This window comes from Chrysochloris asiatica, unplaced genomic scaffold (genome assembly GCF_000296735.1).
Source record: "Chrysochloris asiatica unplaced genomic scaffold, ChrAsi1.0 scaffold00072, whole genome shotgun sequence".
Classification (NCBI taxonomy): domain Eukaryota; kingdom Metazoa; phylum Chordata; class Mammalia; order Afrosoricida; family Chrysochloridae; genus Chrysochloris; species Chrysochloris asiatica.
The window spans coordinates 9,641,044-9,664,640 of record NW_006408590.1 but is presented as its reverse complement, the minus strand read 5'-3'; the positions used below and the strand labels follow the sequence as shown (position 1 = coordinate 9,664,640).

The window sequence follows — 23,597 nt, the reverse complement described above, 5'->3', positions numbered from 1 at the left end:
CTAGCCCTATGTGGTTATGTCCTTGTCCATGGGCTCAGGAATCTCCAGGTCTCACCACATTTAGGACCAACCAGCCCTTCCCTCTTCTCTCTCTCATCTCCAGGTCAATGGGAGTCTATGGAATGTGGTTGAAAGCCCATTTCTTCATTGCTGCCTTTCCCCCTCTTCCACTCACCAGTAGACCAACATGGTCATCAGCAAGCTTACATGCCTGTTCATGTGTTTTCTTTGAGTTTCAGTCTTGGAGGGGGTATTGTCCTGAAGGAACTTGATTACTTGCCTTGATGGCTCCCCAGCTAACAGCTTGCTTGTTCCTGTGGCCAATCATACTGCCATTTTTGTTTTGGATTTTTTTCCTGCAGATTTTTCTTTGAAGATGTATCTTCTGTTGCTCTAGCTGTTTCAGTCTGGTCTGCTTGTCCTGTCTAGTGGGAATGTTCCACCTCATAAGATTCTGGATGGGTCTCAGGATTCCACCTGAGGTCCTATGTACTGCAAAGGCTCTGTAAGAGGCCTATTTCATTGGGCAACTTTAGAACCCCTTTTAGGTATTCTAATCAGTTATAGGCTGAAGACGAGCTTTCAAGCTTTCTGTAATCATGTTTCCTGACATTCCTTTCTATCCCACTCTCCATAGGTTCTTAATGGCTGATTTTGGGAAAGTAAATTGCCAGGCCTGACTTCTGAGGTACCTCAGGGTGGACTTGAACTTACAACCTTTTGGTGAGCAGCTGAGTGTGATAACCATTTTTCCCATCAAGGACTTGTCACTTGTCACTAGAGGGACCCTGTTGAGGAGAGGGAAAGTACAGCAATATAGTGATGGTGGTGGCTGCCCTTTCTTCTGACACCAGGTTACTTTCATATTATCCAACTGAGTGACGAAGTTAGGATAAACTCACTGGCTACTTGCCTCTCAAGGAGCTCTGGTAGCGTAGTGGTTATGAATCAGGCTGCGAACCTCAGGGTCAGCAGTTCGAAACTACCAGCTGTTCCATGGGAGAAAGATGAGGCTTTCTATTCCTGTAAAGATTTACAGCCTCGGAAACCCTGGACAGGGTCACTATGAGTCAAAACCGACTCCACGGCACACAACAACAACAACAACTTGCCTCTCACCCAGCAGTAAGTCTCTCTCTGTAAAGAAATTCTCTGTAATGCATTTTCTGAGCATTTATTTTCAGGGAACTCTCCACACACCACTGTGTTCCATCCCAGTTTTAAGATTCTATTTGTTCAGGGGTTGAAGAGGTTGTTGCATCATTGTTTTTCCAGTGACTAGTGGGAAGCCTGGAAGGTTTTGATGATATACAACAAGCTAGCCATCTTAGAACTAACAAACATTAGAACTCCCAAAGCAAAGGACTACCCTTGCAATGAGCCTTAGGAATGTAATAGAAATGATTAGATCTACTCCCTCACCATGAGGCGCTTACATCTATTTAGAGACCATATATGGTCTTCATTTGCCTGGCACCTCTGATAAGCTTCTTTAGATAAGAGCATTCTGATGTCCCTTGGGGACTACCCTTTCTCCACAGGTAGGCAGGTGACGTAAGACAAATCAATCACAGTGCCACATCCCCATGACCATAGTGATTGGTCAGGGGTAGACACATGACTCAAGTTGATCCAATTAGACTCAGTCTCCAGGCTTTAGCTAAGGCAACCAGGAAAGAGGTGTCCTCCTATGGTGCTGTAGGATAAGCAGGGTACTGCTAACCACAAAGTTGGCAATTCAATCCCACCAGCTGCTCCTTGGAGTTGCTATAGTTGAAACTGAATCTACAGCACTTAACAACAACAACTTGGCATAAAGTCTATTTAAGATAGGCTATAAATCTGTATCTGTTAACAGCTAGTTTGCCACCAAGAGACAAGCTCCTGCCTAAATATCGGGCCAGCAAAGAGTGAAGAAACCAAAAACAGGAGACACTAACTGCTGGATCCTTGGAGTCCTGGAGTGGAACTGTGGGCTAATGCATCAGACTGCAAAATCGTTTGAACTTCAAGGTTGGTGATTCAAGCTCACCATCTTCTCCTTGAAAACCCTATACAGGGTCGCTATGGGCTGGAATTGACTTGACAGCACTTAACAACAACAATCACTGGATCTAGTGATGCCTACCAACTGTCTTGACCCCTCAATAATGTTCAATAAGAAATAATCATTTTGTGCTGAATTTCCATCATTTGCAGTCACAAGAATCCTGACTAATGTAGGCACTTTGAATCTAGTGTTATAGACTAAGCCCTGTAGCTGTCTGCAATCAGAGGCATCCTTTAGGACAAGCACACAACCTCAGGAAGCTTGGGAAACAGAATCCGTTCTGAGTGAATCACACTTTAAGGCAGACCCCAAAGAATTCTCATCCTTGACCTAATTATAAATTATTTTTTTGAACAAAGAGACTTCACAACTGTCTTGAGGTTACCAATTAGCCCATTTAGAGAAGACTTACTAAGAAGGGTGATGGGGAAGTAAATACTAGGATTATCAATCAACACTTAAACAGGTTATTTTGTAAGTAGTAGCAAAACAACAGTGAGGTTGTGTAAGCCCTTCCACAAACCAAGACTGTGGGTGAAAGCTGAGACACTAGAGCGCAGCACGTCAGCTTACTTTCCTTCACACACAGCATTCTGTGGCAGCCACAAGTCAAAAGCTGCCTGGAGCTACCAGAAGCTTAAAATCAAGAAAGGATCATCTGCTAGGGCCTTCAGGGAGAATGTAGTCCCTCCAGCACCCAGAATTTGGACTACTAGCCTCCAGAGCTGTCAGCTGACACCTTTGGGACCCTGTCTCCCCGGTCTGCTTGGCATAAGCCTGGCTCCACACTCTTAGCTTTGTGATGTTGACAGTAAATGTTTGTTGTTTAAAGCCACCCAGCTGTGATAGTTTGTTAACAGGAACCCTAGGGAAGCTAATTCAGAAGGGAAGGGAACCAGTGAAGGAATGATATGGAATTGGTCAGTGTTTTGGGCAGCTGTAGTTCAAACTCACTGGGGAATTCTGGGAGACAGTAAAGCTCATGTTAGAGTTTCTCTGTCAGGGGTATTTATTCCCCACTTCCCTCTGTCAAAAAGGAGCTCTGGTAGCGTAGTGGGTTATGATGAGTTGGGCGGCTAAGCACAGGGTCAGCAGTTTAATCTACAAGCGACTCTGCAGAAGAAAGATGAGGCTTTCTACTCCTGTAAAGATTTATAGCCTTGGAAACCCTATACAGGGTTGCTGTGAGTTGGAACTGACTCCATGGCATATAACCACCACTAACCCATTTGTCAGTGGCTGAAGGTGTTCCAGGGGGCACTGGAGTACCTGGCACTTGTGGTTGGTGGCTGTCAAAGTCTTCGAGTCAGACTTGAAGTATCTTGATACTTCAAGGTTGATAGCCTTCTGGCAACAGTGACAGCTGAGGGGAATCCAGGGAGGCCACTGATAGTGTCTGCCTCAGTTGTTCCACAAACTTTGTGTCTCTGGGTGTGTTTATAACTTAAAAATGGAATTTTCTTTTGATTTAAAAAAAAAAAAGTTGTGAAGCTCATTTTAGAAGGTTTAGTGAAGAGTTGAAATTTGGAATCTGAACTTTGTCTTTGGTTGGATTTCGTTTGGCTCTTAGAGTGAAAGTGTGCTTACTAATGCAACCAATCACTCCTCAGAAACATTACCTAGGATTACTATGAGCCAGAACAAACTCTTAAGAGCAACAATGCTACCTCTACATAGAGAATAATGTTCTCACCTAGGCCTTGTTGTGGCTAAGTCATTCAGAGCAGGACCTCTGGGTATTTCAGCTGCAAATAACAATTAACAGACAACTCTAACTTGTGAGAACTGTAGGTAGTCTCTGGGGTGAACTGCAGGGTGTACCGAGAAAATCACGAGTTTCTGTCATTCTCTTTTCCCGTCAGTCTTTCCCTCTGTCCCCATCTCTTTCTGATCCTACCCCCACCTCACCCTAAGTGTGGTGATCTATCATCTCCCCTTAACTAGTAAAATTTAAAAAAAATTATTTAAAAATTATTTTTGGTATTCTAGAGCCCTGAAATTATTCTTTCAACAGATATTTACTGAAAATTAAGGGGCCATTGGTGATTCTATGATAGAATTCTCACCTTCCATGTGGGAACAGACTTCATTGGTGGTCACCACTCATCTGTCAGTATGTTACTATGTTACTGAACACATTTCAGCAAAGTTTCCAGACTAAGAAGGACTAGGAATCTACGTTTGAAAATCAGCCAATGAAAACCCTCTGCTAATAAAAAGAGCCTTAAGAATCTGCGTTGATGGAATGTGAGACCTTATCCAGAGAAGCAGCGACACCAGAGAGGGAGGCAGAGATGGGGACATGGAGAGAAGGAGCAGCTGAGGACTCTAGATTCATGGGAAGAAAGGGACTAAGAGATGGTGGCCAGGAAGAAGACTTGCAGAATGTGCCCTTTGGTAGTGTAAATTATTATATATGCCTGAGTGTTGTGTTTTTTTGTTTTTTTAAAAAAAACAAAAAACTAAAGTGAAAAGAGAGAAATACTGTTAACTGATGGTACATGGAGGGGATTATGATCATTGTAACGAAACAAGGTGTATGATTTGTTGAATGAAAAACTGATGATCTGCCCTGTAAATTTTCACTCAATCCACAATAAAAACCTTTTGGAAAAGAAAGAATCTGCCTTGAGTCTATGGTAGGCAGTGGGGATTCATCACTCCTGATATGCATTCTGTCCTTCATTCTTCTGATAAAAGTCTTAACTAAAATTTTATTTCTCAAAGAACTTGCAAACCAAGTTCCTTTTATTTGTAGAAATCTCTGATTTATTTTTCCAAGTATCAGTAGGAAACCCATTGAAAATAATTCCTTACCCCAATCTATCAAAGATGTAAAAAGTGCCAAAGTGCAAAGTAAAAGCTTCGAGCTTCCCTATGAAATCTCTAGATTTCTTTACAGTTACCAACACGTTGACACACATGCATTACGAACCCTGTCACAGTGTAATTTTATATTAATCATGCTACCCAAGCCTAATTAGAAGCACAGTGAATTGAACACTGCTTTAGATTGTGCTCCTTTCTTCACTGAAAATAAAGTTATGTTGGTTGAATTCATAAAATTTAGTGTCATCTCCCAGCAGTGTCGTCACTAGGGTTGGTGTTACCCGATGTGGTAGTTCATGGTGCCACAATCTCCTCCACCTGCCCCCCATAAGGGCAGCTTGGCCCCAGACTACTCTCAGTGGTCCCAGCAACTTCCTGCAAGCTCCTTCTCACCCCCAACGGCCAAGGGGAGATGCTCCGACTAGTGGGTGACAGGGTGGTGTGAGGAGTTACAACACTGGGTGACAGGTGACATGAATCCTAGCAATGCCATTGCCTTGGTGGCCCCTCCCCGTGCAACGCTGGCTCTCCTACCACAGACTCTGAGGCCATTTTGGTGTTACTCCCTTGACAACATTTGGGGTACAGGGCTGCCTCCCCCCAATACCCAGTGATGCCACTGCATTCCAGTTTGAATTTGTGCCATTCACCCAGGCCTGCCCCATGGTTATTTCTGGTTTAAGTAAATGCCAGGAACTGCCCTGCTCCCCCGAGGCTATGCAGGACATATCTGCCAAGGCTGTGAACTATCAGTGCCACTCAGCACCAAGAGACTGTCGCCAAGGAGGGTGTTTATTTGAAAGAGATGGTTTCAAACCATGAGCATGCTTCTGAGGAAGTGCTGCAGGGTGGGAGGACAGGAAGACAGGTGGGCACTGTAGCTTTGTAAACCTATACTCAGTATAGGAGACCTCCCTCTACTTCCTTAGCAGCAAAGTCTGGAAGGAGTCCAATGTAGTAGCCACCTGGCTGACCCCTTCCTCACTAGACCAGCCTGCTAACTCTCTCTTTAAAAATGTATTATGATAAAATATATATTATCATTTTCATAATTTTTAAGTGTATAATTCAGTGTCATCAATTATATTAATATGTTGCATAACTATTGTTGTCATTGTTAAGCGCCATTGAGTCAGTTCTAACTCATAGCGACCCTGTATAGATTTTCTGAGGAGTGGCTGGTGAGCTTGAACCACCGACCTTGCAGTTCAAACCAACCTTGCAGCCCAGCGTAGCAACGCCCAGCGCCACACCAGGACCATTATCACTCTCTATTTCTTTGTGTGGCGCTGTGGGCTAATGTGTCAGACTGCAGTCTTTTGAACTGCAAGGTCGGTGGTTCAAGTTCACCAGCTGCTCCTTGGAAACCCTCTACAGGGTCGTTATGGGTCAGAATTGACTCAACAGCACTTAACAACAAGAACAACAAACAGAAAGTTAGTACCCCTCAAAGTAACAACTCCCCATTTCTTCCTGACTTAAGCCCCTGGTAACCAATAACAAACTTTTTTCTCTATGAATTTGCCTGTTCTAGATATTTCACCTAAGTGAGATCATACAGTATTTGTCCTTTTGTGTCTGACTTGTTCCATGCTGCATGTTTTTGAGGTTACTTTACGTGATAGCATGCGTTAGAACTTCAACAGATGACCATGACTTGTTGTCCATTCATCTGCGGATCAACATTTAAGTTGTTTCCATCTTTTGGCTACTGTGGACAATGCTGCCATGGCCATTTGTATCTGTTTGAGTCCCTGTCTTCAAGTCTTTGGGTGCATGCCTGGAAGTGAGATTGTTGGATCACATGGTAATCCTGAGAGTCATTGATGATGCAAATGGTCAAGTGCTGACAGTATGAACCCACCCAGAGGTGCCTTGGAAGACAGGCCTTTGGATCTGCTTCTGAGGACCCTATGGAGAGCAGTTCTACTCTGTCCACACGGGCTTGCCACAAGTAGGAATCGATTGTAAGGCAACAAACTAACAGCATGGTAATTCTGTGTTTAGCCTTTTGAAGAAGTCCACATTTTAAGCAGCCCAGAAGCTCAGACTTTTCCAGCAAACATCCATTGCACCTGCAATTAACAAACCTTTGGGGTGATGATTACCTTTCTCTCCCATCAGACCTTACACACTGCAAGCGCAGCGATGGACCTGACTTATCCACCATAAATGCTGAATGAATGAATGAATGAATGAAAAACAGCACCATAGCCATGACAGAATTCAGCAACTTTTTCAGTGCCTAATATATGGTAGGTGACAATTAATGTTGAGGAAATACGCAAATCGACTAAAATATGACCACAGTACAGAGCTCAGAGAACTGAATGAAAAGCTAAGGCATAACATTTGCCCTTCTTTTATATGAGCCACTAAAACAATTGAAAAGACACAATACTCCTTGATCTATAATTTGCAAAAAACATGGATAAGTGATAATTACATCTTCCTCCAGTCCCAAAACAGGTACTAGGTTAGAAACAACAACAACACAAAAACCATTAGGTGTTTGCCTGAGTATTTTTTTTTCTAATGGTTTCCATTTTTACTCTCTCTCTTGACTCATTATGAAGTGTCTGCTTGCACAGATGAGCAGCTTACAAAGAGCACAGTCCTCAAGTTAACAACAGGTCGTGGACTGTGTTGCCCAAGGCATCCTCTGCCCCCCTCCCACCAGTGATACAGCGAACAGCTCTTTAATACCACACCTGTTTTTAGCTTCAGTGAAGGGGCCACAGAGTTCTGGGTCTGGATCCAAAATGTGGTCCATTTCCTTTGGGGCTTTTTCATATATCTTTTTTCTTTCAGTCAGACCCTTGTTCATCTCCACCGGAGGGAAATCATAATAGCCCTTCCTCTTGGCTTTGAGGCGCAGCTTGTTCCGATAGTGCTCTATGTCTGACTTCTGCTTCAGAGCTTTGTTCACCTGGGGAGAGAAACCATCTCAGGCACATACCTGGTCATCAGTGCCAACAGGTGTGAAGTTTTCATCAGAGGGTTTCAATCCAAGAAAAGCTATCCTAAGCTTCATCTCTGGTCCTCTGAGTCAGTTAGGCCAACCTGTGTTCCTTTCTAAGGACAGCCCAGAAGTAACGGAGCCTGGTGCTCACTTAAGATGCCTGACATCTATCTGGGCCTCCTTCTCTCCAGATGCCCTGACTCATATAAGAGCTAGACCGGGCTCCAAGTTCTTCATTTGTGACATTGGCCTTAAACTCACCTATGACCTTTTGGGTCCCTGCCTCTGCTTTTTTGGTTTTCCTGTTTGGGTACCACTGATTTAGCACCCAGCTAGCTCTTGGTGCCCCTCCTCTAGCATCAGCTCTACAGAACCCAGTGACCTTCCATTGTTATTGAGCTGGTATCCAGCTAGATAAGACAGCCTGTTCCAAAAAAGGCTGAGTTGAGATAAGAATGAGGCAAGAAGGGAGGGTGGACACCTGATCTAGAGGCATCTCCCACCTATCAACCTACATCACACAGCTTATTTTTATAGACCACATCTTTCTTGACAGGCAGATCATTTTGAAACCTTGAATGTCTAAGCAATATCAAGCAGGTCCTGCTCAAGAGGGCAAAGCCTGATCTGGTCTTTCAAAAAGAAATATGGCAAATGTACCCTATCACATGTCAAACATACAAGGAGATTATTATGTCATTCAAATAACAAGTGATGAGAATATTACACCCACAACAGAGCTGCATGGTGAAATCTGCCTGGTATGTATGAATGATACAGAGAACAATTAGTGCTTTACGTAATCAGACCTGACTCTATTTGTGCACTCATAGATGTTATAGAGATCATTATTGCAGCTGTGATGATAAGGGGCCATCATCAAACTCTGGTTAGTGTGGGCATTTTCCCCACCTGACAGCCAAGCTACTAAACTGAAGCACTGGGGCGCCTAGTTATCTGATTATAACTAATAGATTATAGCAATGTATCAGGAACCGTATGTTTTATGTGTACAGGAACCCAAAAGGCAAGTCACTGTTACTCCCTCATTTTACAGATGAGGAAATTAAGGAACCTTCTCTAATTCTCACAGATAACCAGAGATGGAATCAGGATTTACCTGAAGGAGCTTGAATCTAGTTGTGTATTATGTGCATAACCCTTTAAAAGCCACCACTTGCCTGTCAGTTTGTTGTATTGTGGTGGCTTGTGTGTTGCTGGGATTCTGGAAGCTCTGCCATGAGTATTTTAAATACCTGCAGGGTTGCCCAAGGTGGACAGGTTTCAGATGAGCTTCCAGATGAAGATGGACTAGAAAGAAGGAGAGATGGACTACTTACAACTATAGAGTCACTGAAAACCTTATGAATAGCAGTGGGACACTGTCAGATATAGTGCCATGAGAATAGCCCCTCAAGTTGCAAAGCACTCAAAATGTGACTGGGGAAGAGCTGCCTCCTCAAAGTAGAGTTGACTCTGATGATGCAAATGGAGTAAAGCCCTCAGGACCTTCCTTCATTTGCTGATGGGGCACAGCTCAAAATGAAGAAAAACAGCTGTAAACATCCATTAATAATCAGAACATGGAATGTATGAAGGATGAATCTAGGAAAGTTGTCAACAATGAAATGGAACACATAAACATTGATACCCTAGGCATTAGTGAGCTGAAATGAACTAGGATTGGTCATTTTGAATCTGACAATCACATGGTTTACTATGATGGTGGTGGTGGTTATGTGCCATGGAGTCGGTTCCGACTCATAGTGACTCTGTATGGGGTTTCCAAGACTGTAAATCTTTACAAGAGGAGAAAGCCTCATCTTTCTCCTGCAGAACAGCTGGTAGTTTCGAACTGCTGACCTTGAGGTTCACAGTCCAATTCGTAACCACTATGTTACCAGAGCTACTATGCTGGGAATGACAAATTGAAGAGGAATGGTGTTGCATTCATCGTCAAAAAGAACATAACAAGATCTGTCATGAAGTATAACGTTGTCTGTGATAGGATAATATCCATGCGCCTACAGGGAAGACCAGTTAATACCATTATCATTCAAATTTACACACCAACCACAAAAGTCAGTGATGATGAATTTGAAGAATCCAACCAACTTCTTCAGTCTGAAATTGATCAAACATGATATTGATAATTACTGGTGATTGGAATGCAAAGGAAAATAAAGCTTTGGTGATAGAAATGATGCTGGAGATCGCATGATAGAATTCTGCAAAATCAATGACTTCTTCATTGCAAATACGTTTTTTAAACAACATAAAAGACTACTGAACACATGGACCTTACCACATGGAATACACAAGAATCAAATTGACTACAGTTGTGGAAAGAGACAGTGGAAAAGCTCCATACCATCTGCCAAAATAAGACCAGGGGCAGACTGTGAAACAGACCAACAATTACTCATATGCAAAATCAGACTGAAGCTGAAGAAAATGAACATAAGTCCATGGGAGCTAAAATATGACCTTGAATACATCCCACCAGAATTTAGAGATCATCTGAAGAACAGATTGGATACATTAGACACTAAAGACTGAAGACCAGATGAATTGTGGGATGACATCAGGAACATCATACAGGAAGAAAGCAAAAAGTCATTAAGAAGACAAGGAAGAATGAAAAGATCAAAATAGATGTCAGAAGAGATTCTGAAACTTGTTCTCTAGTGTGTAGAGATGCTAAAGCAAATGGAAGACATGAGGAGGTACAAGAGCTGAACAGAAAATTTCAAAGGTCAGTTTGAGAACACAAAGTCAAATTTTATAACAAAATGTGCACAGAACTGGAGTTAGAAAACCAAAAGGAAAGCATTTCTCAAGCTGAAGGAACTGAAGAAAAAATTCAAGCCTCAACTTGCAGTATTGAAGGGTTCTATTTCAGGCCTGGTGTACTGGACTACAAGGTTCCTTTGAACTGCAAGATCGGTGGTTCAAGCTCACCAGCTGCTCTCTGGAAATCTTATACAGGATTACTATCAGTCGGTACGAACTTGGTGGCACTTAACAACAACAACAAAATGGGGTAATTATTGAATGTTGCAGAAAGCATCAAAAGAAGATGGAAAGAATACACAGAATCATTGTACCAAAAAGAAATGGTTGACATTCAACCATTTCAAGAGGTAGCATATGATCAAGAGAAGTCCAAGATGCACTGAAGGCGTTGGCAAAGAACAAGACACCAGGAACTGATGAAATACAAATTGAAATCTTTCAACAAACTGATGTGACACTGGAGGCACTCACTCATCTATGCCAAGACTGGAAGAGATCCATATTTGTGCCCATTCCAAAGTGAGGACCCAATGGAATGTGGAAATCATAGGACAATATCATTAATATCATGTGCATGTAAAGTTTTACTAAAAACACAAAAATGGCTACAAACATACTTTGATAGAGAACTTCCAGAGGTTGAAGATGGTTTCAGAAGAGGACATCGAATGAGGGATATCATTGCTAACTTCAGATGGATTTTGGCTGAAAGCAGGGAATACCAGAAAGATGTTTAACTGTACTTTATTGACTATGCAAAGACTTTCGATTGTGTGGCTCATGACAACATTGCGAAATAGGAGTATTCCAGAACACTTAATTGTGTTCATGAGGAACCTGTACATAGACCTAGAAACAGCTGTTCAAACAGTACAAGGGGACACTGAATGGTTAAAAAACTAGGAAAAATGTGTTCCAGGGTTGTATTCTTTTACCATACTTATTCAATCTGTATGCTAAACACATAATCATAGAAGCTGGATTATATAAAGAAAAACATGGCATCAGGATTGGAGGAAGACTCATCAACAACCTGAGACATGCATAATGATGCAACCTTGCCTGTGAAAAGTAAAGAGGAATTAAAACACTTATTGATGAAGATCACAGACCACAACCTTCAATATGGGTCGCATCTCAATGTAAAGAAAACAAAAATCCTCACCACTGGACCAATAAATAACATCATGATAAATGGAGAAAAGATTGAAGTTGTCAAAGACTTCATTTTGTTCAGATCAACCATCAGTACTCATGGAAGCAGAAGCTAAGAAATCAAAAGGCGTATTGCATTAGGCAATTCTGCTACACAAGACCTCTTTAAAGTGTTGAAGACCAAAGATGTATGAGGACTAAGGTGCGGCAGACTCAAGCCATAGTATTTTCAATAACATCATAAGTATGTGAAAGTTGGATAGTGAATAAGAAAGACCGTAGAAGAATTGATGCATTTGAGTTATGGTGTTAGAGGAGAATATTGAAAGTACTATGGACTGCCAAAAGAACACAGCAATATGTGTTGGAAGAAATACAGCCAGAGTGTTCTTTGGAAGCCAGGATGGCCAGCCTTTGTCTCTCATACTTTGGACATATTATCAGGAGGGACCAGTCACTGGAAAACAATATCATGTTTGGTAAAGTGGATAGTCGTAGAAAAAGAGGAAGACCCCAATGAGATGGATTGGCACAGTAATGGCAATGATGTGCTCAGGCGTAGCAACGATTGTGAGGTTGGCCCAGGACCGGCAGTGTTTCATTCTGTTGTGCATATGGTCACTATAAGTCGGTACCAACTCAATGGCACCTAACAAAAACCTAACAACCACCTACCAACCCCTTATGATGAGAACACAATGATATGGGGAAAGTCTAAAGTCAAAGCTTCTGTAATGGTTCTACTCAAGGAGAGCCAGGGGCTGGTGTTGGTATGGGCTCACAGAGTTGAACTTTTCAATTTGGAAGATGACCAAGGCAGTGGTTCCCTGGCAGTACTTTCAAGCTGGTTGCAGAGGTGGCAAAAATTTAGAGGTCCAGGCTGTATTCAGAACAGACTGAATCAGAATATTCTAGCATGAGGCAGACACCAGCTACAGTTTTCAAAAGCCCTGGAGCAGATTCTGAACTACCACCTGGGAGGGACACTTTGGTGTGGAGTGCTGGTTTTCAAATTGTGCTCACCAGCTGTTCCTTGGAAACCCTAAACAGGATTGCTATGGGTAGTGCATGTATATATTAGTGGAATATTTTATATATGTGTGTGTTTATATATATATGTATACACTTACACTAAGCTGTGCTTGTTAAGTTGCTTGTTAAGTTGACTCAATCAAAGTAAGACTGGCATGACAATGAAAAGGAGATTAACAACAACAATTAAAACATCTATTTTAATGATGTATGAATAATCATCAACCCACTGTATTTTTATTTTTATAATTACACAGTGAAATAAAGTAAAACCATATAACTGGAATTTTAAGGTAATTATATGGTAATTTTATATGAGGAATTTAATACTGTCTTTTTAAAGCATAAAATTGTTTATTATGAACTTAAATATTTAACAGCAATAAATATTACCTGTTACTTGTAGCCTCTCAGAAATCAACTAAAATGCTATACATTGAATTTTAGGTTGAATTTTAGAGCATAATGGTTATGAACCTCACAGTCAGCGGTTTGAAACTACCAGCTGTTCCACAGAAGAAAGATGAGGCTTTCTGCTCCCGGAAAGATGTACAGCCTCGGAAACCCTGTACAGGGTCGCTATGAGTTGGAACCAACTCCACGGCGCATAACAACAACAACAACATGGGTAGTATAGTGTTCTATTGAGGTCTGGTCAAGTCACAAGATGGCCAAGTGCCAGGAGCCCCAGTAGTGTAGTAGGTTGGGCTACTAACCACAAGGTCAGTAATTTAAATCCACCAGCCACTCCATGGAGAAGGATGAGGCTTTCTGCTCCTATAAAGATATAGAGCTTTGGAAATCCTATACAGGGTAGCTGTGAGTTAGAACTGACTAAATGGTGCACACAGCAGCAGCAGCAGCCAAGCATCCATGCAACTAGGAGGAGCTATGAGTCTGAGTATCTATGTCAGCTTTGAGGATAAGCTCTCGGATGTCACAATAACCAAAATTAGAAAAAAAACAAAACCAAAAAAAATAGAAAGAGCTGAACAATGGGAGATGTGTTTTTCAGTCAATGTTGTACTTTCTCAGCTGAATTATGCCATCAATTCAATTCTGACTCATCTTGACCCCCTGGGACAGAGTAGAACTGTTCCATAGGGTTTTCATAGCTGTAATTGCTAGTTACAGAAGCAGATTACCGGATCTTTCTCCTGATGAGCCTCTGGGTGGGTTCGAGCCACCAACCTGTGGTTAGCAGTCGAGCACTTAACCATTGAGCTACCAGGGCTCCTTTTCTTCTCCACTAGGTAATTAAAAACGATAACCAGAAAGACTATAGGAACACAATAGATGCTTAGGGCACAAAACATAAAGTTGCAGCATATGACAGGATTCTAGAATATACCTCAGTTTGCTCAAAGGCTTAAAGACAATAGGCAAAAACAAAAGCAGAGCATGGCAGGGGTGGGTGAAATGACAGTGATTATTCTCTGTTATTTTATAACTTTCTTTGTATTTTATATTGTGTTTTCTTTAAAATACCTTATAAAAATTTCATGTAATTTACAAAAGATAAGTTTACAGTTTCTGAGCTGTGATTTCTTCACTTGACCCAGCCACGCATAAGAGAAGAACAATAAGAAAATTATAAGACAATCTGCCTGAAGCTCCACAACACAGCCAATTACAAGGAACAGCGTGGGATTCTTTTCCAATCCAAATGTCAGCAAGGTCCATTCCTCTAACTACTAAAACGTTTCTGGTCAAGGAACATGCTCATTTGTTCTCCTTCTCTGACAGGATGATGGGTGTGTCAGAAAAAAAAAATGGAGTGGCTGAATTCAGAGACCAAGAGACTGTCCCCATGGTATCCACATCATTAAGGTGGGAAGACAGGATCCAGTCATGGCGACTATTACTGGGCAGAGGGTCCTAATCAGAAGCAGTTATCAGCATGTTAGCATCATCCGTAGAGGTCTCTAATGACTGGGATCATGGGTCTGGTGGCAGTACTGGGCCCAAGGAAAGAGTGTGGCTGTAAGTGGCTCTGGGAAGACATATAGTTTCCCCATGGTTACAATGCCAAGTGGCATAAAGTAAGATGGTCAATTATTTCTTGAAAGTAACATGTATAGTGTTTGTCGTATGCCTGGTATCCGCTCCTTGGAAACCCTACAGAGGGTCGCTATGAGTCAGAACCAACTCAACAACAACAGCAACAGGTACTGTTCTCAGTGCTTTAAACAGATTAACTCTGAATTTTCATAGCAGCCTCATCTTCTAGATGGCCAAATGGAGGCACAGAGATTTAGGCTAGCTCAGTCCTTCTGCCCAGGCTATAGGAGGCATTTACTGAATCAGGTTTGACAAGTGGCCTGGATGAGGGAGAGAGGGCAAGTCTCTGACTTGTGTTTACCAGCCCAGGTAGGCCTGCAGCAAGCTCCTGAGATGCTGGGGGCAAGAACTTTAAAACTGAAAATCTCTCACCTTTTGCAGGTAACAATAGCAGGTATAGACACATGAAATAAACAGCAAATATGTCTATTTAGAGAAAAAGCAAAACTAAAGAGAAAACTATAGGAAAGTATGTATGTGTGTACATATACACATGTGTGATGTAAATATTCACACCAGCTTCCACATGTATGTTATTGCTAAAGGTTCATAACATTTTAGCCCACTGACCTTTCTGCTGCAGAAGATGGTGGAGGAATGGCAGATATTTTTTACCCCATTTGCTCTCTGTCTAAACTACTAACACATTTATTTTCTATCTCTCTATTGATCCATCTGTCTACTGTCTGTTTTTCTTTGGTGGAATCGTCTCTTTCGTGTATGCTATACATATTTTTTTAGACTGTTGGCTATGTTGATTAACATGTTGATACACAACGGAATCTTGGAAGCAGGCAATGGGTTATTTCATGTTTGTTCAAAGGAGTAAAAGTTGTTTTCAGAGCTTGTATCATGGGCTACAGCTCAGACACCAGTCTTCTCTGGCTCCTCCAATCTCCACTAGGAAATAGGGCTTTCTTTGTTATGTTCATTATGCCATGCCCCAGTGGGGGTGACTTCTAAACCTAATCATTTCTGAGCTACAAGAAGAGCAGTATGGACACAAAGACACACACTCTAGAGCAGACAGATCTCTTAAAGCCAAGGAACACCAAGAGACCAAGGAACCCCCAGGTCCACCAACAAGGAACCAATCAGCACCACTGAGACCCTGATTTGGACTTTGAGCCTTCAGAACTGTGAGAAAACGAATTTCTGTTCTTTAAGGTCACCCATTTGTGTTATTCACCAGCTGCTCCTTGGAAACCCTACACAGGGTCGCTATGGGTCAGAACTGACTCAACAGCACTTAACAACCTTGGTGTTACTACAATACTAGGAGCCCAAGACGGTAATGTCACTAAGAAATGCAAAGGGATGTGTGTGGGGGTGGACCATAGAACTTCTGTTATTTCTCTTCATAACTACAGTTTTTGGAAAAGTTCCCTCTGGGCTTTCTAACAGTGGTGGAAAATACAAGGGTTAAGTCAAAAAGTGTTGCTGCTAGGGTTCTAGATCATACATGCACATAAAACACTGGTTTTCTTCCAAACAAAACATATTAATCATGTCTCTGCAATCAGTGGATGGCTTCAGACAAGTTCTCCCAGTAATATTCTTGTCTTAGTCTAGTTAGAGTGAGTGCCTTCAAATAAAAAGTCTCATCATAATAAATGGCTTCCAAGGGAATCTGCTGGAAGTTATATTCTAGTTATATTCAGGCAAAGAAGCCAGCTCAGAAGGTAATGGTGTCTAGTTTTTGAGATTCCAAAGATGTTGTCTTCATAGATTTTCTTGAAGGACACATGATGAACACGGGGCTTATTAAGAAGAAGTTTTAAGAACACTGAAAAGTGCATTTGTAATAAGAAGGCCAGGAAAGTTGTGGCAAGGAATTTCCCCATCACAAGGCTGTGCCTGCTCATTATTTGAAAGTAGCAAGGTGTGCCCTCCAAGAGAGAATTTTGTTGGGCAGCCTTACCCCATCCACACTCTACAGCTCTAATCTTGCCCCTTCAGACTTCTTTTTGTTCCCTAAACTCAAAGAAATTGAAAAGTACAATGATTTAAGACCCTTGAGGATGCCACAATTGCTCTTTTTATATGGCATAAATTGAAGAGTGCAGACTTCTTTGGGGAAAGGATTAAGAGATGGAAAGACAATTTAGAAGTATAGTGACATAGATGGAGGATATGTCGAGAAACAATAGCTTCACATTGTGTTATTTTTGTTTCATAATGGTTTCTGTGATTTTGTACTAATACTCTCGGACTTACCCTTGTACTATGAAAACATTCCCCAACAAACTCCTTTTGGGTGACTGGTATCCCGATCCATTCCCCTGAGCCAGACACATTCTCCACCCAGCTACTCCTGGTACTTCTTCTCTGTGACCTGGCTGGACTCTCTTCCACACTGGGACCTCTGGGCCTTACCTCACCATTGAGGACAGCTGGCTCCTGGCTCCTGTCTGAGGCTGGGTGGACCACAGGGAGCGCAGGGGGCTTTATTGCAATGAGCTGCACGGAGCCGGAAGACGAGTCAAAGGGATCAGTGGCCACCTTGCCAGAGTTGTCAAAAAGAACTGCTCCCTCCTCTTCATCACTTGCTGGCACTAAAGCATAACATAAACATAGATTTTATGATTTAGGGGAGAATTTCTGTAATACTCACAACTTGGGTTGTTACTCAAGAACAACTGTATCTGCTTCAGTGCCAAGGGCTCATCACTACTCATGAATTTCATTTAGATTTAAGACCTACAGTGGCTGCAGGACCCCTGGTGGTATAAACACTTACACATTCAGCTGCTGAGTGAAAGAACAACAGTTTGAACCCACCCAAGGACTCCATGGGAGAAAGAACTGGTGATCTGCTACTGTAAAGATTATGGCCAAGAAAACCCCACGGGGCAGTTCTACTCAGTCACATGGAGTTGCTATGAGTTGAAACTGACTTGACAGCATACTCCAGAAACAACAACAACACACTAGCTAGAGCTCAGCTGCATTACGGAGGGGTTGGAAGAGTGCAAAAGGTTTGAATTTAAACAATAAAACTGCTCTTTCAAAACTGTAAGAATATGCCCTAAAAACAAAAGAGAAAGAATTGAGGAGAGAGATGAAGGTAGGGAGGGAGGGATAGAGGGATAGAAGGAAGAGGAAGGAAGAATAAGGAAGGAAGGAAGAAAAATAAAATAATTTCTCTATATTTGAGCCAAAGGTGGGAAAAGTGCAATTTGGTCAAATAAAGCAGTTAATTTAAAACATGACAGTCAGCACAATAAACACATTCTGTTCCATCTCTGCCACCAAAACTACCATTTTTGCATGCTGTTAAGGCAACATGTCTTCTCTGGTTAGATGGTCATACTACTCGCCGATGACAATTCATTCTTTGTTTTCTAAAGGCTGCTTCTCCTGTGAGTTGGGTTTTGGTTCCTTTCATTTCTCTAAAATAAAAGAGATCTAAGAAATAAGCACCAAGAGAAAGGGATTTAAAGTTACCGACAACTCCCCTAATTAAATAGAGTGATATCTACCTTGTTGTTGTTGTTGTTAAGTGCCATCGAGTCGGGTCCGACCCATAGCGACCCTGTACAGGGTTTCCGAGGGTGTAAATCTTTATGGGAGTAGAAAGCCTCATCTTTCTCCCGCGGAGTGGCTGGTAGTTTCGAACCGCTGACCTTAAGGTTCGCAGCCCGATTCGTAACCACTACGCTACCAGAGATATCTACCTATGCTCTGTTAAATGAATTCTCCCCCTGACAGCCAATTCTGCTGTCATTGCTGAGACACGTCAGTCTGCTTTTTGCTTCCATAACTAAGCTGACAGGAGAAGTTCTAAGGCCTATGGTATCTTGCTGATTTACTTGTTCTTAAAGCATATTCCCATTAAGTAATGATAAGAATGACAGCTTATTGAGCTCGGCTCAGCAAGAGATAAATCAAGCTTGTTCAACCAACTAAACTAGTAAACAGTTTGGGAGCAAAATAGGTGTTATAGAAAACATGAACGGACTACAACTGTATTGATTGTTCCTCTTGTGGGCTCAAAAGATTGTGGAGTGTTATTTAAATTACTGAAAAACACATAGTTGTATCATTTTGTCATTTACGTTAATCACAGAAGATTTGTCAAATTAAGCCAAGTAAATTGTTACTTTAGGATGTGAACGAAGTACCTCTGAGTTTGACAATGTGTTGTTGTGAAGTGCTGTCGAGTCGATTCTGACCCACAGCAACCCTGTATAAGGTTTCCAAAGAGCAGCTGATGAGTTTGAACCTTGCAGTTCAAATGACTTTACAGTCTGATGCATTAGCCCACAGCACCACACCAGGACTCCTGACCATGCGTTATACTTGGAGTATTTTTTAGTTCTGTGGGCTTATTTGCAAATAGCAGCTCATCAAGTGGCCAGTTACAGAGGAAAATCTCTATTCAGATGTGTTGACAGATGCATGTATGTTTTTAGAGTACAGTTTTTCTGAGCATCTCTACCTACCTGCTTGGCCACCATGATCTCATACCTGAAAAATTGCTATAAAAGTCACCTCCAAAATGGCCTCCAAAATGGTTTCTTTCCTCCCAATATTCATACCTTTCCAAAATGTATAGGGCTGACCTGCGCAGCCAACACACAATGACAGACATGGCAGCATGTTGTTTCCAAGGCTAGGTAATAGAAGACACTGTGGCTTCTATCTTGTTCTATCTTGCTCTCTCTTGGATCATTTACTGGGGCGGTAGCGGGGGGGGGGGGGGGGCACCAACTGCCTTGTTATGAGAAGTCCAGGAGGCAAGGAACTGAGGCCTCCTATTAACAGGCACATAAGTGAGTCATTTTGGAAGTGCATCCTAAGTCCTAGTCAAGCTTTTGTTGTTGTTGTTGTTGTGAAGTGCCGTCAAGTCATCTCTGACCCATAGCAACCCTGTATAGGGTTTCGTAGGAGCAGCTGGTGAGCGTGAACTGCTGACCTTGCAGTTCAAACGACTGCAGTCTGGCACATTAACCCATAGCGCCACACCAGAACTCCAGGTTTAGATGACTACAAACCCAGGCCAGCGGCTTGACAATACACTCATGAGAGTCCCTGACCCAGAACCACCCAGAACTGTTATTTTAGGTACAAGTCATTGTACCTGGGGTACAATGGTCAAGTGCTTGGCTGCTGATCAAAACCTATCCAGGAGTCCCACAGGAGAAAGATCTAGTGATCTTTCTAGATCTTTCTCCTAAAGATTACATAGAAAATCCTATGTTTTCTACTTTATCACATAGGTTGCTGTATGTTGGAATCAACTCAGTGACACCAAAGTAAAAACCACCAACAACAAGTGTTATGGTAACTTGTCAGGCAGCAACAAATAATAATGAATTTCCCTCCTAAACAGCTTCCCACCTCTGAGCTTCCACTCTTGTTCCCCTACCCTAACAATCCATATCCCACCAGCCACCAGAACTGACAGTCTTCTCAAAAGTCACATTACTCTTTTGCTTCATACCTTTCTGAGGTTTCACGACCCTCAGAAAAAACCCTAGTGTCTTTACCATGGCCTCAAGTATGAGCTGGTGCTGTTCACCTGGCTGGCCTTCCCCCCACCTCTCTCCCTTATCCATTTTCCTTCTGGTCCTTGACAACATCAGCCTTGTTTCCATCACAGAGCTTTTACATCAACTCTCCATCTGCTTGGAATCTTCTTTTCTCAGATTCTTACATGTATGGATCCTTCTTATTTTTCAAGTCTTAGCTTCAAAGAGAAGCTCCCATGACCACCAATCTAAAATAACCTACTCCACACCCTGCTGTTATTTTCTTCATACCACTGTAATGATTTAGGGTTGCTCTGGTAGCATAGTGGTTACAAATCGGGCTGCGAACCACAAGGTCAACAGTTTGAAACTACCAGCTGCTCCGCGGGGGAAAGATGAGGCTTTCTGCTCCCATAAAGATATACAGCCTCAGAAACCCTGTTCAGGGTCTCTAAGGGTCGGAACCGACTCCACGGCACATAACGACAACAACTGTAATGATTTACAGCCCCACCCCCACCCCCCGTCAGGGCATAAGCTCCATGCCTGCCCATCTGCTTAAAAGACGGATACCCAGTGCCAGTACCAAGATTTCAAATAGAGATAGCTTTCAACTAGAGTGTGTTGAATGAATGCATAAGTCAACTGTTTGAAACTGGAAAAGAAGATGTTGTTAGTGCACACAGAACAGGCTAAACATATAAAAGTTAAAGTCATGACATCACTAAACTGTTCAGAGCTGAAACATGGTGTGGAGCATTTCTGTTGCTCTGGGTTGTAATCACTGCATGGATAGGATGAGGTGGGAAACAGAACCATAGTGGGTCAGGAAAATGCCATACGGGGAACTAGACAAACGTCAGTTCTTTCCCATGCTTTCTTGCAAAAGAGTCATATTCAGATTGGCACAGTAATTCCTCTTGGTGACCCTCCAGGAAAAAAGGACTTAGAACATGATTTCTGGAATCAGTACATAAAAAACATAAGAATAAATACTAAAACATTGTTGCTGTTCTTAAGTGCTGTTGAATCAGTTCCAACTCACAGTTGGTGGCTTGAACCACCAACCTTGTGGTTCGCAGTCCAGTGCTTAACCTACAGTGCCATACCAGGACTCCATTAATGCATGAGTATATTGAAGTGTTGTGTGAGTATAAAAGATTCCTGGGAATTTTTAATGCATAATTGATTTCTAAAGAAAAGGGACATAGAATGAGAGATATCTTTGCTGACATCAAATGGATCTTGGCTGAAAGCAGAGAATGCCAGTAAGAAACTTACCTGTGCTTTATTCACTATGCCAAGACTTTCAACTGTGTGAATCATGATGAGCTATGGACAACATTGAGGAGAATATGTATTCTGGAACATTTAATCATGCTCATGAGGAACAGTTGTTCAGACAGAGCAAGGGGGCACTGAATGGTTTAATATCAGGAAAGGTGTGCACCAAGGCTGAATTTTTTCCACCATATTCATTCAATCTGTATGCTGAGCAAATAATCTGAGATTGTATGAAGAAGAATGTGGCATCAGGATTAGAGAAAGACTAACAATCTGCGACATGTAGATGCTACAGCTTTGCTTGCTGAAAGTGAAGAGGACTTTAAATACTTACTGATGAAGATCAAAGACCACATCCTTTGGTATGGGTTGTACCTCAGTGCAAAGAAAACAAAAATCCTCACTGCTGAACCAATAAATAGCATCAAGATAAGTGGAAAAAATATTGATGTTGTCAAAGACTTAATTTTTCTCGGATCCACTATCAACACTCAGGGAAGAAGAAGTCAGGAAATCAAGTGACGTATTACATTAGGCACATCTGCTGCACAAGACCTCTTTAAAGTGTTGAAGAGCAAAGAGATTACTTTTAGGCACTAAGGCACGCCTAACCTAAGCCATGGTATTTTCAATAGCCTCATATACATGTAAAAGTTGTACAATAAATAAGGAAGACCATAGAAGAGTTGATGTATTTCAGCTATGGTGTTGGAGACGAATATTAAAAGTACCATAGACTGTCAGAAGAACAAACAAATTTCTATTGGAAGAAGTACATCCAGAATGCTCCTTAGAAGTTAAGTTGACCAGACTTTGTTTCTCATACTTTGGGACATATTATCGGGAGGGACAAGTCCCTGAAGAATGACATCATGCTTAGTAAAGTAGAGGGACAGTGAAAAAGAGGGAGACCCCCAGCAAGATGGATTGGCATAGTGGCTGAAACAATGGGCTCAAGCGTAGCAGCAATTGTGAGGATGGCGCAGGATTGGACGGTGTTGCGTTCTGTTGTACATAGGGTCACTGTGAGTTGGAACTGACTTGATAGAAGTTAACAAGAACAACAACAAAGAAAAGGGCATTGGAGACTGTGAAGGAAAGGGCCGTGGTTAAACCGAGGAAGTGCCCTAAAACACCAGCCATCATCACATTAAATGAAACTCAACAACTGTCTCACAGACACTTGACCTTCTGAGTTCTGTTCTACTTGCGTAGCTGGTTCTAACGTCAATAAATTAAGCTTTACGTAGGCAAACTTCAGGAAAGCAAACTTCGTTTCTTCCTGTTTGAGTTGGCACAGGGTGAGGCCTCCCACTTGAGATAGCAAATGCTTTTTAAACAACCCATGCTCTTTTGTTCTGAAATTTTCATTCAAGTTCAAAGACAAATCATCTATAATTAGCTTAACTGCCCTCTAATGTTGTTGATCAGATAATAAATCAGGCTGCGCTTCTCTGGAAAAGCAAAAAAATAAAAAGTTAAAAAATGCTGGAACTGTTTTTGAGCTATCTCTGACAAATTTTTTATTCCTTAATCAAAGAGAAAGCAGTAATCTATCTTCTAAGATCTCTAATTCTTGTCCTCCCCTTGAGCCACCTGTCCCAACACTACTGGAAGAGAAGGCCTAGTTCGATGTTGAGCCCTGACTGTGAAATCTCTTAGTGACATAAAGAGTCTAGGGAGTTAGTTTGCCTTAAATGACTAGAAACGCAAATACATACATTATGTGATCATCTTGAATTTATTTCTCATTTTCTCTTGGAAAAGACTCTTTGTTTGGTGATACTAGTTTCAACTCAGAAGTTCAAGTGTCTATATTTGGTTCAAAAAACACTACATTGTTTTGTTTTCAAAATCCCAGCTTTCACATGAATCTTTCATAGCTGTATTTAAACATCATCATGAAACAGACCCTAAAATTGCCTTGAAGCTCTGACTAATAGTCATTGAGCTT

At 41.8% G+C, this 23,597-nt stretch overlaps 1 protein-coding gene across 1 annotated transcript in view; it reads right to left on the bottom strand.

Annotated features, from left to right (window-relative positions):
• KIAA1549L (KIAA1549-like ortholog) overlaps positions 1–23,597 on the bottom strand; it is a 136,479-nt gene that overhangs the window by 38,428 nt on the left and 74,454 nt on the right. The window contains 2 exon segments of the mRNA XM_006864909.1: positions 7,591–7,808; positions 17,262–17,440. Coding sequence (XP_006864971.1) covers positions 7,591–7,808; positions 17,262–17,440 — 397 coding nt within the window.